Source organism: Ranitomeya imitator, chromosome 3 (genome assembly GCF_032444005.1).
Source record: "Ranitomeya imitator isolate aRanImi1 chromosome 3, aRanImi1.pri, whole genome shotgun sequence".
NCBI lineage: Eukaryota > Metazoa > Chordata > Amphibia > Anura > Dendrobatidae > Ranitomeya > Ranitomeya imitator.
Window position 1 is genome coordinate 156,896,798 of NC_091284.1, and position 18,034 is coordinate 156,914,831.

Genomic DNA, 18,034 nt, shown 5'->3' on the forward strand with positions numbered 1-18,034 from the left:
TTTTTCTAATTTTGGTTATAGACATTACCACAATGAATTTTAAACAAAACAATTCAGATGCAGTTGAAGTTCAGACTTTCAGCTTTCATTTGAGGGTATCCACATTAAAAGTGGATGAAGGGTTTAGGAGTTTCAGCTCCTTAACATTTTTTCGCACTTATTTTGTAAAAAAAAGTATAAGACATAAAAGTTAAAGATGTTGCCCAGTTTTTTTTATAATTGTTTGCAATTAATCTATGTGGCTGCAGTCTTCTCATAAAAGTCTGCAGTCTCTCTATGTGATTGAAGACTTCTGAATCCTAACAGCATCCACACCACACATTATGAAGATTCTCCAAAAGCTATTGGTTTTGTGAACTCAAGTATTCAATTTGCATACTCCCGGTCAAATTCTTGCTAAACATGTTAATCACCATAAAACATCGGGAAAACCTGACTGTGTGCAGTGTGGATGCTGTATGGATTCAGATGTCTTCAATCACATAGAGAGACTGCAGACTTTTATGAGAAGTCTGTACAACACCTTTAAGACAATTATCCTCACTAGGGTTGAGCGACTTTTACTTTTATAGGATCGGGTCGGGTTTCACGAAACCCGACTTTCTCAAAAGTCGGGTCGAGTGAAATCGGCCGATCCTATAGAAAAGTCGGGGTCGGCCGAAACACGAAACCCAATGCGGTGCAATGGGATACTATGGTTCCCAGGGTCTGAAGGAGAGGAAACTATCCTTCAGGCCCTGGGATCCATATTTAAGTGTAAAATAAAGAATTAAAATAAAAAATATTGCTATACTCACCCTCTGACGCGTCCTGGTACTAACCGGCAGCCTTCCTTCCTTAGAATCAGCGCGTGAAGGACCTTAGATGATGTTGCGGCTTGTGATTGGTCGCGCGACCGCCCATGTGACCGCTCATGCGACCAATCACAAGCCGTGACGTCATCTAAGGTCCTTCACGCGCTGATTCTTAGGAAGGAAGGCTGCCGGAAAGAAGCAGGGCGCGTCCGAGGGTGAGTATATTCCTATTAGGTATTAGGTATCATTATGGCCCCAGAGCGGCGCCCAGAATGAGGAGTGGGGAATATCGCACAGTGCTCCCCCTCCCCATTATTCTCACCTGCTCCTGGCGCGGTCCCTGCATCTCCGGTCTCCGGGCACTGACAGCTTCTTCCAGCGTTGAGTGGTCACCGTTACCGCTCATTACAATAATGAATATGCGGCTCCACCCCTATGGAAGTGGAGTTGGGTCCATATTCATTACTGTAATGAGCAGTACTATGTGACCGCTCAATGTTGGAAGAAGCTGTCAGTGCCCGGAGACTGGTGATGCAGGGACCTCAACAGGAGCAGGTAAGTATGTCATATCCACCACTCTCCCTCCCCTGCTGACCCCCTGGGACAATGGCTCGAGTATAAACCAAGAGGGGCATTTTCAGCCTAAAAAAATGTGCTGAAAATTTTGGCTTACACTTGAGTATATACAGTAATTTGTTATTCATTTTAGTAGGCACATGGTAGAAATGGGGAGCTACATTAGGCTCCTGGGTGCCTTGATTATACTGTTGGTATCATGATTGTGAAGCAAGAAGTGAGGATGATGGGTCACAAAGAAAGCACATTCTGTATCTAACTGCCTAAATTTCGTTATCAATGTTCGCAGTTGTATCGCATTTGTTAAAATCCTATGCATCCCATGATTTCATCAAGGGGTTAAACCATTTAAAAGGTAAAATGAACAATTACATTTTATAAATGCTGACATTCCCTCTGCTTCTTTTTACTAATGTATGAGTAAAATACAATAATAGAAATATGGTACTTATATATGATGTATATAGCTTTACTTGTGTTGAGAATGTACATAGACTGTACTGTTAAGTATGATTGCAATGCATTTAGTACTTTAAAACCCTCTTCAGGTACTCACTGCTTATAGTTTCATCATAAAGTTCTATAGGAACTGAATAAATCCCCAACTCATAAACCTCTTCTAGTGATAGTTGCTTTAAAATAAAAGTTTATTTTGCAGCTATGGCTCTGCAAAAATTACCAACAATGAAAATCTTTTCAAGCTTGTACTTATAAGAGTGACAGTAGTCATATGAACAATGAACTTCAGTCACCATTCAAAATTAGCAGGTAATAGGCAGGTAACCAGCCATGATTATGAACTTTGCTTAAATTGTTTGACCATCAGAATAGTTGAAAAAATGTGTAGTCTCCTCCATGCACTTAGACAGATTGACATAACCCTTAAAATCCTCTGGTTACATATTTTAATAAACACTTGATTTTACTGCAAAAATTCTCTAAAATCAGCAATGTCTGTCTAAATTTATTACTGAACTGATATATATTTGATTATTGTTTTAACCTTTCATTTATTTTTTTTACATTATTTTGCAAATGTGTTAAAACTTTATTTTTGCCTATTTTTCAAATGACAAAAAAACAAGTAATAAATGCTAAATGATATTTAAACATACCCAGTTTTGGCGAAGTTTGTCCAGTATGTCATAACCACTGCGCTTAGCATAACATCATTCTTTGAGAAATTGCAGTTGAAAAGTTCTGTAGGACCAATCATGGGAATGCCAAATACATATGGAACTTCATCACCATGAGCAGAATCAGCCCATGATGGTTTCATTTCACTTTGGCAATGGTGGTAGAATGCATAGAAATATGTTGGAGAACCATATCGAGCATGTAGATCAGCAGTTGCAACAGCGGGCGCCACCCATTGATGATCTGTAAAAAGTGCAATCAACGTTTTTCTTCGTGTTTCTGGATTTTCTTTATCAGCCCAATCTGTATACATGAATTTTATAGTTTCCCGAAGTGTATCTTTTCCTTCTGGATACCCATATAAATTGTCAACAAAGTTGGAGACTGAAAAGTCAAAGTCGCTTAAAGAGACACCATCTTCATTATCAACTATGCCATCCACAAATTTTAATCCTTCTCCTTGATTAACTCCAAGCATGATATCATAATTAAGAAATTCTCCTTGTTCCATGAGTATCTGAGGGTCATCTGGAATGACATCACCATCAATGACTGGTCCAAAGGCAATGTGGTATGTAGCTGGTGTGATGGACTGCTGAATGAGTTCTTTGTACTCCTTTTCCCGAAGACAATCAACCAAGTCAATAGTATCCAGCATGTCACAGCCCACTTTATCTGCCAATAACCTAGTATACTTGGCAGGCTGGTAGTTCACTGCCCAGCTGGAGAGAGCTGTTCCACTTTGTATGATTGCTTTCTGGAACAAACCTGCAGGTGCAAAATTTGGAAATGCAAATGAAAAATGTAAAAATTGTAAAACAAAGCAGCTTTTATGAAGCAAATAATATGTTCACTATATCTGTACTTTCTTAGTCTGACAATAATACTTAAGATAAGATACAATATTTCTTATCTAACATGATTTACCAAGCTTTAAATAGTTTTAGAAGAATGGATCGCTTCAGCAGATATCTGTATAATTTCCAGATAAGCATTTTAGAAAAGTAAATACAAGTTACAGTGTATTCAATCTGACACAAAAATAAACATCTAAAGAGGTTGTCCACTACTTTATAATTGATGACCTATCCTTCAAATATATATGATCATTTGGAGTCCGACACTCGGCATCACTGCCAATCAGCTGGAAAGGAGGCAGATGTACAGTAAACTTTCACAGCCATTATCAGATGATGAAGCAGCTATGCAATTGATAAGTTCTGGCCTTCTGCCATCGGCACTGACACCGAGAACAGCTGATCATTAGGGAGTCGAAAACAGACCGGTCAGGCATTAATGACCTATCCTGAGGATAGGTCATTAATGATAATGTAGTGGACAACCTCTTTAAAATAATATACTTGAATATATTCAACTAATATGAAAACATGACTTCAATAAAGATCAATAATATAATTGGTATCAATACCTATTGATATTAGCTTTCAATCAAATGCTTTAGCTAATGCCATGGTTCTCAATAGTGAATATTGTCAGTAATTGTTGAGTTATACTATTTTTAACATTTTATACATGTTTTAAATTGTGGACAACTTTTTTGCATGCCTACGTATTAAGAAGACCATATTAAAGAGTTAAGTGAAACTGCCTGAATAGAGAAAAGCACAAGACACAAAAGTAAGAAGCCAAAAACTTGGAAGGAAAAGAAAGGATGCAACATTTAAAACAATGCCAGGACATGATTAATAACACTATTTGTTCAGGGTTAAAAAACAAACAACAAAATAGGATTATCCTGTTAATCGCTAGAAAATACTCACCTGTACCCACAATGTCAGTGCTCACTTAACTTTAATTAGGCTTTGAATGTTGACTTTGATGATTAAAATTGCTAGTTTTTTCAATTTTCATTACTCACAAAGACAGACCAGAAATGCTATTATCACCAAGCACAAGAAGTCTAAAAACTTTCTCCAAACCCATGACATCACATCTATAAAAGTTCAAAAAGTTATTGAGAAGTTTTTTACTCATGTAATTGTCAAGAATCTTTCAAGAAAAAGTAAATTGAAAAAAGAAATCTGACAAATTACTTTAAAATTCATAAAGAATCACACAAAAAATCCAAGGAGTAAAGGCTTTTACTGATACCTGAAGCCACACACTAAACAAAACAGGGCTTTATAGGAGAATGTCAAAGAGGTCTCTACTTGCTAAAGTAAGGAATAATAAAGGGAGATAAACTTACTCAAAAATCTATGTAAGCAAGCCTCAATCCTTTTATTAAAATGTTCTATAAGAAAAAGAAACCAAACTGGCAATGCATACCAGCATTTCTTTTATTGACAAAATTTAATTTACAGACAGATAGTGCATCCTACCATCAGTGAAACATGGTGGAGGATCTGTAATGTTGTGGGTTAGCTTTGTTATCTATGTGGTTAGAGACCCTGAGCTTGTTGCAGGAATAATGGAATTAAATGTTATCAGAGCAATTGCAAGCAAAATACACTCCCAAGAAAATAACAAAATGGGTCTTACAGCAGAAAAATGACAGAGATCACACACCCAAAAGAACAGTAGGATAGGTAAAAGGGAAAAATTAGATTTTTTTTAACTGGACAGCAATGAATCCTGTTTGCAATAGAAATGAAAATTGTTTTAAATAGATTAAAGCTGTTTTGGGGAAAATATTCCAGAGCTTGAAAGAAATGAAAATGAAAGATACTACCAACAAAGATGGCTACAAGAAAATGTTTAGTGGCTGTCATTACTCCCAAAGAAAGTGCAACTAAGTATTAGGGAGAGAATCTTTAAACTTGTCTTTGTCATTCATATACAATGTTGTAGTATATTTTTTTCTTTAATTCTTTTTTAAAATTACTGCATTTAATTTGATAACTTTTGGATGAATGCTATTTGCCTTGCTGCGAAAATATTCTAATGATGAAGAATAATTTGTTATGATGTCCACTTATTTCTAAAGATTTAATTTCAATTGTGCCTCTTTTCTGCCTCATTTTATGATGTTTTTGCCTTATTTTTCTTTTAATTGCATCTTTGTAAAGTCTATTTTATGTGTTTTCCTTTTTTTATGTTTATCTTTGCCGATGGGTTTGAAGTTTTAAGATGTTTTTCAACTAATTTATAGAAATGCGGATTTCAAAAGTCGCTAATTTTTTTTTCGTAGATGTCTTCTAAACCACCCCTGAAGTGATCTTGTACATTGCTGAACTTTTGGCTTAAATTTGTGTCCCATTTAAACTTTGGACTTTTTAATTTAAAGTATCTCAGAAGATGTCAACAACAAACAAACATTTTTTTTTTATTTTGCAAAACATTTATAAATGATTTTTACCATTTTAAAGAAGTTGGTGAAAAAAACTTCAATAGATACCATAAAGCAAAAAAAAAAGAATGTGTAGTCAAGAAAAGTTCATATTACAAATGAGCCCCTTTGGCCTTTTATAATAAAAAAATCAAGGATGCTAGTAAAGTTGACTACAACTGTAGTTAGTGGTAATTGAAAAGATGGTAGAAAATGCAAATATAGTTTACAGTATTTCAATTAGATCAAGCTCCATTCTAGTAAATGGGTCCAGGCTACAATACTAGATTTAGCCTATGGACAACAGTGATGCTGTTTTTTTCCCCCATCTTGTCCAAACCTTAAGAGGATCATATCCACGTAGCCTGTGCCTAGGAGTAAAAGGTAAAAAGGCATAGTGCATAAAAAGGCTATGGTTATTTACTAAAGGTGTGAAAAATAATACAGTATCTGTGGTGGTTTTGGATCCCTTAATATACCTATGCCTCTTGTCCATGAGACCCCAAGTCTATATTTGCAGCAGTAACAAAGTACTTATGAGTTTACAGGATAAAAAAAATGAACAATAATTTTAAATGTTATTAAAAATTATTACTGGAGAAATAATTTTAAAATACATTTAAATTTATTATAAAAGACTGAACCTTTTTTTACAATAATATTTTGATTTTTACTTCAGTCAGTCTTACTTCAGGCGGTTTTGTCACACCAATATATTACAAGTTTACATCCTTCTAATATTTGTCATTTTTATTCAGTAAAATGTCTTGAAATCAGTAACCTTGAAGCCTCAAAAGTTTCTTTGCAACCATAGGGACAATTAGTCAGAGGCTCATAGCGTTTTTGCCTCTTGAAACCTTTTGTAATCAGTGATAAAAAATAAATAAATATATATATATACATGTATATATATATATATATATATATATATGTATGTGTATATATATATATATATATATATATATATATATATTGCATTATGCGGTAACAAGTGTCATAGAAAATAGAGATTGTCCTTAAATATGTAAATGCACCAACACTCCTACTGGTCCAAATTGTACAGCATCTATGTGTAGTAATAATAATAGTAATAATAACAATAATAATACACTATTATACAGTGATTTTGGTGCAAACGATGTCTGAACGGTTTTATAGAACGTTTATGGTGCTGATTAAGAATATGACTGGTTTTGCCAGATTGGCTCTAGTTTCTGAGATATTTAATAGCTAATTTGTTACAGTAGAATTTCGGCTTCAAAACTATATTTGTAGCATTGTAAGCCTACATTGGGGGAATACATTATTTTCATTGATTAATTATCTCAATAAATAGAACCAATTCAGCAAATCTAATGGGATTTTTTTAATTTAGCACCCTCAAAATACTCTAAATCCATTAAAGTAACTTAGTACAGGAAAAAGTTTTTTGTAGACCTGTGTTATTATTGTTATTATTATTATTACTATTATAACACCAACATATTTTTCCGGACTTTACATTTTAGTGGGTACATGAATAGACATGTACAAACAAAATCAGACATTAAAGAGCAACAAACTAATTAATAGATCAATCAACCGTAATGGGAGCTGTTATGATCCGGTGACCTTGGAGCCGCATGGAACTTTCTCTGGAGTTGGTGTAAACTGTACTGACCGCAAATCCTGAACTTAACACTGCAACTAGAAGTAGCCATGGGGTGTGCCTAACAAATCCTAGACACCTCGACACAGCCGGAGGACTAAATACCCCTATAGATGGAAATAGGAATTCTACCTTGCCTCAGAGCAGAACCCCAAAGGATAGGCAGCCCCCCACAAATATTGACTGTGAGTAGTAGAGGAAAAGACACACGCAGGTAGGAAACAGGATTTAGCAAAAGAGGCCACTCTAGCTAAAATAGGAAAGGATAGGACAGAATACTAAGCGGTCAGTATTTAAATCCTTCCAAAAATATCCACAGCAGAAAATGCAAAAAATTCCACCATCTAACTAAAGATGTGGAGCGTATATCTGCAACTCCAGAGAATCCAACAAGACTGAGAAAACACTGACACAGTCTAAGCTGGAAAAGAGAAAACAAATGAATAGCACAGAATTATTAAGCACACAGCATGTGTGCCACAGAAACAAAAACCAGACACTTATCTTTGCTGAATTGGCAGCAAGGCAGGAGGAACCAGACAAAGATCCAAAACCTCCCAGAACCATGGACAACTAGCAAGGACTAATGAATCCTGCACACCTAAATACCCCAGTCAGAACTGCAATCAGCAGAAACACCTGACCAGGACTGCAACTCAGGGACACCTGCATTACCACCTACAACCACTGGAGGGAACCCAAAAGCAGAATTCACAACAGTACCCCCCTTGAGGAGGGGTCACCGAACCCTCACCAGGGCCCCAAGGATGATCAGGACGAGTCAGATGAAAGGCACGGACCAAATCAGCAGAGGCAAAAACCCAAGAATTATCCTCCTGGAAATAACCCTTCCATTTGACAAGGTACTGAAGCCTCCGCCTCGAAAAACGAGAATCCAAAATCTTCTCAACCACATACTCCAACTCCCCATCAACCAACACAGGGGTCAGAGGATCAACAGAGGGAACAACAGGCACCACATATTTCCGCAATAAAGATCTATGGAAGACATTATGGATAGCAAAAGAAGCCGGAAGCGCCAATCGAAAAGACACCAGATTACTAATCTCAGAAATCCTATAAGGACCAATAAACCGAGGCTTAAACTTAGGGGAAGAAACCTTCATAGGAACATGACGGGAAGACAACCAGACCAGATCCCCAACCCAAAGCCAGGAACCAACACACCGAATACATCCTGAAAATCAGACAAAAACTTAGGAATTTCAGAAGAGGAAGAAGAAGAGATTGACATCAAAGGAACATCATTATGAATCCCCTGACAACCCCAACTAGTCACAGACATAGACTTCCAGTCCAACACAGGATTATGTACCTGCAACCACGGAATACCCAGCACGATAGCATCATGCAAATTATGCAGCACCAGAAATCGACAATCTTCCTGATGGGCTGGCGCCATGCGCATGGTCACCTGTGTCCAAAACTGGGGCTTATTTTTTGCCAAGGGTGTAGCATCAATGCCCCTTAAAGGAATTGGGTTCTGCAAAGGCTGCAAGGGAAAACAACAATGCCTGGCAAACTCAAAGTCCATTAAGTTCAAGGCAGCGCCTGAATCCACAAACGCCATGACAGAAAATGATGACAATGAGCAGATCAAGGACACAGATAACAGAAATTTAGGTTGTACAGTACTGATGGTAAATGAACTGGCGATCCTCTTTGTCTGCTCAGGGCAGACAGAAATGACATGAGAAGCGTTGCCAAAATAATAACACAACCTATTCTGACGTCTGAAACCTTGTTGTTCCGTTCTAGACAGAATCCTATCACACTGCATTGGCTCAGGAATTTGCTCTGAGGACAACGCCACAGCATGCACAGTTCTGCGCTCCCGCAAGCGCCGATCAATCTGAATGGCCAGAGACATAGAATCACTCAGACCGAAAGGCGTGGGAAACCCCACCATAACATCTTTAACGGATTCAGAAAGACCCTTTCTGAAAATTGCCGCCAAAGCATCATCATTCCATTTAGTCAACACAGACCATTTTCTAAATTTCTGACAATACAATTCTGCCGCCTCTTGACCCTGAGACAGGGCCAACAAGGTCTTCTGCGCTTGATCCACAGAATTAGGTTTATCATATAACCTAAGGCCTGAAAAAAGGAGTCTACATTAAGCAAAGCCGGATTCCCAGATTCCAGTGAAAATGCCCAATCCTGTGGATCGCCACGCAGCAGGGAGATGACGATTTTAACCTACTGAATGGAATCACCGGAGGATCGAGGTCTCAGAGCAAAAAACAGTTTACAGTTGTTTTTAAAACTCAAAAATTTGGACCTGTCACCAAAAAAACAAATCAGGAGTAGGAATCTTCGGCTCTAAAACAGGAGTCTGAACAATATAATCAGAAATACCCTGTACCCTAGCAGCAAGCTGGTCCACACGGAAGGTAATTCCTGAATATCCATGCTAGCACAAGACTCCTCAGCCACCCAGAGAAAAAGAGGGAAGAGAAGACAAAACAGAGAGCAGAAAAAAAATGGCTCAACACCTTTCTTCCCTTCTTCTGAGATGCATTTAACTCATTATTGGCCAGTTGTACTGTTTTGATCCGGTGACCTTGGAGCCGCATGGAACTTTCTCTGGAGTTGGTGTAAACTGTACTGACCGCAAATCCTGAACTTAACACCGCAACTAGAAGTAGCCGTGGGGTGTGCCTAACAAATCCTAGACACCTCGACACAGCCGGAGGACTAAATACCCCTATAGATGGAAATAGGAAATAGGAATTCTACCTTGCCTCAGAGCAGAACCCCAAAGGATAGGCAACCCCCCACAAATATTGACTGTGAGTAGTAGAGGAAAATACACACACACGTAGGAAACAGGATTTAGCAAAAGAGGCCACTCTAGCTAAAATAGGAAAGGATAGGACAGAATACTAAGTGGTCAGTATTAAAATCCTTCCAAAAATATCCACAGCAGAAAATACAAAAAATTCCACCATCTAACTAAAGATGTGGAGCGTATATCTGCAACTCCAGAGAATCCAACAAGACTGAGAAAACACTGACACAGTCTAAGCTGGACAAGAGAAAACAAATGAATAGCACAGAATTATTAAGCACACAGCATGTGTGCCACAGAATAAAAAACCAGACACTTATCTTTGCTGAATTGGCAGCAAGGCAGGAGGAACCAGACAAAGATCCAAAACCTCCCAGAACCATGGACAACTGGCAAGGACTAATGAATCCTGCACACCTAAATACCCCAGTCAGAACTGCAATCAGCAGAAACACCTGACCAGGACTGCAACTCAGGGACAACTGCATTACCACCTACAACCACTGGAGGGAACCCAAAAGCAGAATTCACAACAGGGAGCCTTGCTAGCAAGAGTTTATAATCTATGCTGTACAAGATCCATGCATATTTGCTCAGGATCTCAAGGGAATGGAAATGATAAAACCTTTTGAAAATTATATTTTATAGTTTAATATCTGGCCATAAGACATTGATGAGCTATCGGTATCGAATAGGTGCTGAGCTGCAGTTGTCAGCAATGTTGATGAACAATGAAAGTAGCGGGCCAGTACTGGAGCTGAAAACAACTAATCAGGGGAAAAGGAGTGTTAGGTGCTGGGAACCAACTGATATTGACGACCTATCAGGAGGACAGGTCATCAATATGATAAAGCCCTTTAACAATTACAAATAAATTCTACCTTTCCTAAACGGTCAGCCGGGAAAGGGCAAATATTTTTCCTACCCTTGAAAATAATAAGTAGATAAACTCCAAAATATATACCCTGTGTGAACTTAGATTCAGATGTAAGAGATACAGTATAATTCTACTGACAATGTGATTTTCTAATACATTTTCTTCATGCTACAATTTCCAGGGACCATCAGAAATCAGTACATTACTGAATAGAGATGACAAGGTGCTGGCAAAGGGATAAGCACTGCAAAATATAAAAATTTACATTTTTGTGTAATGATTTTGTTTGTAAATTGCCCGAACAACGGTGTATGCCTGTAGATGTGTTGTAAGGCTGGCATTTTGTCACAGTCCTACTCCAGAAAATCTTTTGTATAATCCTGAGCTGCCATGCATGCACACTGAGAATCAAGCAGATTGAAAATCAATCACACAGCACCTGCTCCCTCTGTGCTGTGTGAGTTATTCTTATCAGACACAGGCAGCTGACTCCACAAGTAAGACTGCATGATAAACTTGAGGACTGGATTTCTAATTTTCACAACTGACAGTACAGTAAAAAATGGTAAGTTCTATTGTAAAACTGAGCAGAAGAAAATTATAAAAGACAATTACTTACAATTAAGGAACCGGTCATGAATGCTTAATTTATTTAATAGGCTTAACCCTCCGTCACATACAATATTCGGACTAACGAGTTCACATACAATGTGCCTGTCAGGCGCCTGCTGGAAAAATACCTATAATATCTAATGTTTGCAATTTCAGTGCTCTAAAAGTGATCAGTGACCTTCATAGGGATGTAATAAAAGAGACTACACATAATCAGTTGCAAAAAAAAACATTTACTTAACATAAAACTAATAACTATGAAATACAAACTTTTCAAAACTCCCGCCAAATAGTCCCCAGTTCGACTCTCTCAAAAAAATGTACAAAGAAAATTTTTGAACACAAACTTAATTTTAAGGTACCTTAAGTACTATTAAAAACATATTCAATCAGAAGTAGATGCTGAGGTTTCCCCAGAAAAGTCACACTTGCAGAGCAAATAGCAAGAATTACACACCATTTTTGCATGTGTCAGGCAAATTGCTTTATGACATTTGAGACATTCATAATTTGAAAGCCTTCTGGTTCCGCTTTCCGTTTGGCAGGTGGTGCATCTCCTTCTTTTGTGAGGTGGTGCAGATGGTGACTTTTCACCATCATCTTCTGGGCGGAACCTTTTGAGCTGAACTTGAAGGCGAGAGGGGATACCGATTGTTTTCACGCTTCTCCTGCATAGCTCTCCAAGTACTAGTTCATGGGCCAATTTTTTCAGATACAATCGTCTACGGAGTGGTTCAAGCTTGTTTTCAAGATAAATTACTTGTGAATTTATACCACCCAAATTCAACATAGCAAAAAATATGACCATTGGCCAGCGTTTGATGTTTCTGCTGACGTTGAAAGTGGAGCACATCTGATCTGCTGTATCCACACCCCCTTTGGTGGCATTGTAAAATGTAATTATCTCCGTTTTTTTTTCTGCCCCAGTCCCAGGATCGATGGCAGCATCATCATGAAGTGTTGATAGAAGAAGTACGATTTTTTTGGCATGTGGTACATAGGAAACTAAAGCCTTTCCATTATGGAATGCAAACATACTGCTGTACTGTTGTCTCTCTTTCACACTTACAAACTGTGGCGGCAATTCCCTTTTGTTTTTTCTTACAGTTCCCACATATGACAGCTTCTGAATTTTCAGATAATCAATCAGATCACAACTTGTAAACCAATTGTCAGCTGTAATATTGCGACCCGATCCAAATAAGGGTTCAGCCAGTCTTTTTACAACATCAATGGGTTTGTTGCTCACACAGTAAGGACCTTCTGGTTGTTTTCCTGCATAAACTTCCAGGTTGTAAGTGTAGGTCTTACTGGCATCAACAAGGGCATAAATTTTTATTCCATATTTGTTTGGCTTTGATGGAATATATTGACGAAAGGCACATCTACCACGAAAACCAGGGAGCATTTCATCAATAGTGAGATTCTCTCCAGGGTAATAACTTTGTTTACAGTTTACAACAAATCTTTGAAATATATCACGAATTGGAGCAAGTCGGTCATGTGTTTTGCGTTCGGTTCGGGTAGTTCGGTCGTCAAACCGAAGGCAACGAATTAGAATCTTGAATCTGTTTATGGACATAACAAGGCTAAATTTTTCAACTCCATCCCCATCTTTACCCCAAAGTTCCTCCAAACTTTGTCTATTTGCCCTATAAGCTCCTGCAAGGTACAGTAATCCAAAAAAAGCACGCAGTTCTATTTCATCTGTGGGCTTGATGGTTCTGTTGCAGATGTACTTGTCCTTTATAATGTCTATATATTGGTTGGTATATGTGACAATAGAGTCCAGAATGTCATCTGTAAATATACTGTTCCAGCATTCAACTGCAGTTTTTGCATTACGTGCAGTTCCTATTACTGCAGGTAGGTGAGTAATAATGTTTAAAGGTTCCCTACGTTTTTTCTGGAATGGCTTCTTGTTCCATTTAGTATTTTTATCTTTTCCAATATAATATGATCCAACTTCTTCATCCTCACCACTGTCACCATCTTGCTCTGTTTCAGAATCCAGGACACATTCTTCCACCTCATCATGAGAATCAATCTCACTTTCCTCTCCTAAATCCTCATTCAGTGTGAGGTCTCTATCATCTAACAGCATGTTTGTTACTTCCTCAACATCAAGTTGTTTGGATAAATTGTACATTTTCCTCTCCATTTCAGCAGATAATCTGAAGCAAGAGAAGGAATATGTTAGGGAACTACTGAATATGCCTGAGCAGCACACTTTCTTTTATAAAATCTCCCTTATTTCTATTAAATATCCTCACATTTTGTGCTATACATTCAAAAATCAAGCTAAATAAACTATTGTGATGAATAAAAACATAAAATACCAACCTTACTGAATGTGACGTATTCACATACAATGAGCCTGAGAGATCTGTGCAGCTATATCCTCTCCCCTGAAGCTCTGAAATCCAACTGTGATATCAGGTTTCACAGACCTTCAAGAGACAGGAGACTACCTGGAGGGAGGGGGTTTCCTCACAATCTGGTGAGGAAGGAGAAATGAAAGTAAAAGAGAAGCGCCTGTCAGATCAGTTGTATGTGATGGAGGGTTAAGCAGCAGAACTTCGTAGAGTTTAACTAATAGAGATGAGCATATTGATCTGCTGTAAATTGACTTTGCTTCAAATTTCCTGAAATTCTCAAGTCCCGATAAATTCAGACAATTTGCAGTTCAATTTGTGGAAATTAAAAAAAAAATGCAGATTGCAACAAAATAAGAAAAATAAATGGCATTTTTTGCCGGAAATTGCATCAATTAGAGAGAGCAGGCTCATGACATCAGGTTCACCCACATGGGCTTCTCCATAATTCCTTGCAGATATCACATCACATGGTCAAGTGCAGCCAGGCAGGTGGGATTATCACTAGGACTGCATAAGTTGAGGCTAGGAAAAGCAGCCACCATTTTAAGATTTTACAGCCTCGGGACAGCAGATCAGAGAATATAACTCATTATTGCAGAACATTAAAAATGAGAGTAGTATTTGCTATCTGTGAATAATAAGAATACAAAAGGTCAACTAATAGCAAAAATGCAGGTCCTACACAGTCAATATAACTCTGCATTGATTTTCCCATGATGTATGCAGTACAGTACCTAAAGAACATTTATTATTATTATTAATGTACTGCAAGCAAGGAGGACATTTGTCATACAGTGGCATGAAAAAGTTTGGGCACCCCTGGTCTAAATTACTGTTACTGTGAACAGATAATCAAGATGAAGATGAAATGATCCCGAAAAGTTAAACTTTGTATTTTGGGCACAACAAAAAATGTATATTGTCATTTTTTGCATGTTAAAAATTACTAAAAGGAAAATGGTCTTTTTGCAACTTTGGCAAAAGTTTCTGTATCCTGTCTAGATAGTACCTAATGTCACCACCTTTTGCAAGTATCACAGATTGCAAATGCTTTTTGTAGTCAGCCAAGTGTCTTTCAGTTCTTGTTTGAGGGATTTTCATCCATTCTTCATTGGAACATTTTTTCCAGTTCTCTGAGATTCCTGGGTCATCTTGCATGCACTGTATTTTGAGGTCTAGCTACAGATTTTCAATGATGTTCTTATCATGGGACTGTGAGGGCCATTGTAAAATCTTCAGCTTGTGCCTTTTGATGTAGTCCTTTTTATGTTTTGATGTGTTTTAAGATCATTATTCATTTGTACAAGCCATCCTCTTTTCAACTTCAGCATTTTTACAGATTGTGTTATGTTTCCATCAACAATTTGTTGAATTTTTGTTGAATCCATTTTTCCCTCTTCCCATGAAATGTTCATTGTGCTATTGGCTGCAATACAACCTCCAAGTATCATTGATCCACCTAAATGCTTAATATTTGGCGACATCTTTATCTTCCACTTTTCATGGAATTCTGTGCGATTTTTTCTCCACGCATACTGCTGATCACTGTGGCCAAAGAGTTCTATTTTAACATCATCCACAGAACTTGTTTCCAAAATTCATTATTCTTGTTTAGATGTTCTTTTGCATTCTTTTGATGCTGCATTTTATGGTGAGGATGCAGGAGACATTTTCTTCTGATGACTCTTCCATGAAGGCCATATTTCTGCAGGTGTCTCTGAGCAGTGGAACCACAACTCCAGAGTTTGCTACATCTTTCTGAAGGTCTTGTGCAGTAAACCGGGGTTCTGATTTGCCTCTCTAGCAATCCTGCTAGCAGCTTTCATTGAAATTTAGATTGGTCTTTCAGATCATATAGCCTTGTCCTATTTTGCGGACCTCCACAATTTCAATTTTCAGAGCACCAGGCAACAGTTTAGAAGCACCCATGGCTGCAGCTTTGTGGCACAAGGTCAGAGAAGTCTGGGCTTTTATAAAGCTGGGAAATTTGCATCAATGGGCCTTTTCTAATGATGATAATGAGCAAGCGATAACCCTAACAGGCTAATTAAGATTTGAAACCTTGGTCAAAGTTGTCTGAGCAGACAAATCTCCATGGGGCCCAAATGTGTACATTGGCCCATTTACCTTTTTATAATTTTCAAAACGCACAAAATGACAACATAATTTTTTTTGGCCTAAAATGCAAAGTAAATGTGGCATCTTTAACTTCAGCCCTTTCAGAGATCATTTAATCTTCAACTTGCTTAGCTGTTCACAATAAGAGTCATTTTTAACTAGAGGAGCCCAAACTTTTACATGCCACAAGGGTTGGGTTAGTACGATTACATCAATATCATTTATTTCATTTTTTATGTTTTGGTGCTTTTATACAATAAAAACTATTTTATATAAAAATAATTATTTTTGCATCACTTTATTCTGAGGGCTATAACTTTTTTATTTTTTTGCTGATTATTCTGTATGGCAGCTTGTTTTTTGCGAGACAAGATGATGTTTTCAGCAGTACCATGTTTATTTATATCTGTCCTTTTGATTGCGTGTTATTCCACTTTTTGTTCAGAGGTATGATGATAAAGCATTATTTTTGCCACATCACTTATTTAATTTTTTACGGTGCTCACTGAAGGGGTTAAGTTGTGGGACAGTTTTATAGGTCGGGTCGTTACGGATGCGGCAATACTAAATACTGTATGTGTTCTTTCATTGTTTTTTATTTACATAAAGAAATGTATTTTTTTGGAAAAATATACATATTTTTTCTTTATTTAGGAATTTAAAAAAAAATATTTTTACACATTATTTGCCTTTTTTTTTACTTTTTTACATTGTCCCAGGGTGGGACAACACTGTATAAAGTCAGATTGTTGATCTGACACTTTGCAGAGCACTGTGTCAGATCACAATCTGACAGGCAGTGTAGGAGGTTTCTCAGTGCCTGTTCTCAGCATGCACTGACAAGCCACCTCCTTGCAGGACCCAGAAGGACCCCGTGGCCAACTTGGATCTGGGGACCTGCATGGAGGAGACCCTCGGAAGAAAGCGATCACATTGTGTTGTTCTGAGGGTCTCAGGGAAGCACGCAGGGAGCTCCCTCCTTGTGCGATGCTTCACTATGCCACCAGAACTCTGTGATCTTGCTTGATCACAGTGTTTTGGGGGTTAAAGTGCTGGGAGCATGACTGCTCCTGGCACATAGTGCCGGGTGTCAGCTGTGATAATCAGCTGATACCCGGCCGCGATTGGCCACACTTCCCCTGCGAGCTCGACTGATCTCGTATGATGTACTATTCCATCCATAGAAATTAAGTCCCAGGTCACATGAACAGGATAGTACATCCGATGGCAGAAAGTGGTTAAAGTTCCTGAGTGTTTCCTCTACTAGAAACATACAAACTTTTATATGTACAGTATAAATAAAATATAAAAGAATATAAGAAAAGGTTTAGTTTTCCCAAAACTGTTTTACTAGTGCAATTTAACAACTTTACCAAATCTTGCCACAGCCATACTGCTGTATGTCACCACAATTTAGTTACCATGTACAGTACAGACCAAAAGTTTGGACACACCTCATTTAAAGATTTTTCTATATTTTCATGACTATGAAAATTGTATATTCACAAAAAAGTGTGAAACAACTGAAATTATGTCTTATATTCTAGGTTCTTCAAAGTAGCCACCTTTTGCTTTGATGACCGCTTTGCACACTCTTGGCATTCTCTTGATGTGCTTCAAGAGGTAGTCACCGGGAATGGCCTTCCAACAATTTTGAAGGAGTTACCAGAGAATCTTTTCACTTGCTGGCCCTTTTGCCCTCACTCTGCGGTCTGCTCACCCCAAACCATCTCGATTGGGTTCAGGTCTGGTGACTGTGGAGGCCAGGTCATCTGGCATGGCACCCCATC

General features: G+C 37.9%; 1 protein-coding gene across 3 annotated transcripts in view; it reads right to left on the reverse strand.

The window, feature by feature from the left end:
* NLGN4X (neuroligin 4 X-linked) overlaps positions 1 to 18,034 on the reverse strand; it is a 608,585-nt gene that overhangs the window by 42,064 nt on the left and 548,487 nt on the right. For all 3 annotated transcript variants that reach the window (XM_069761571.1, XM_069761572.1, XM_069761569.1), the window contains one exon: positions 2,486 to 3,275. In XM_069761571.1, coding sequence (XP_069617672.1) covers positions 2,486 to 3,275 — 790 coding nt within the window. The remainder of the gene's footprint in view (positions 1 to 2,485; positions 3,276 to 18,034) is intronic.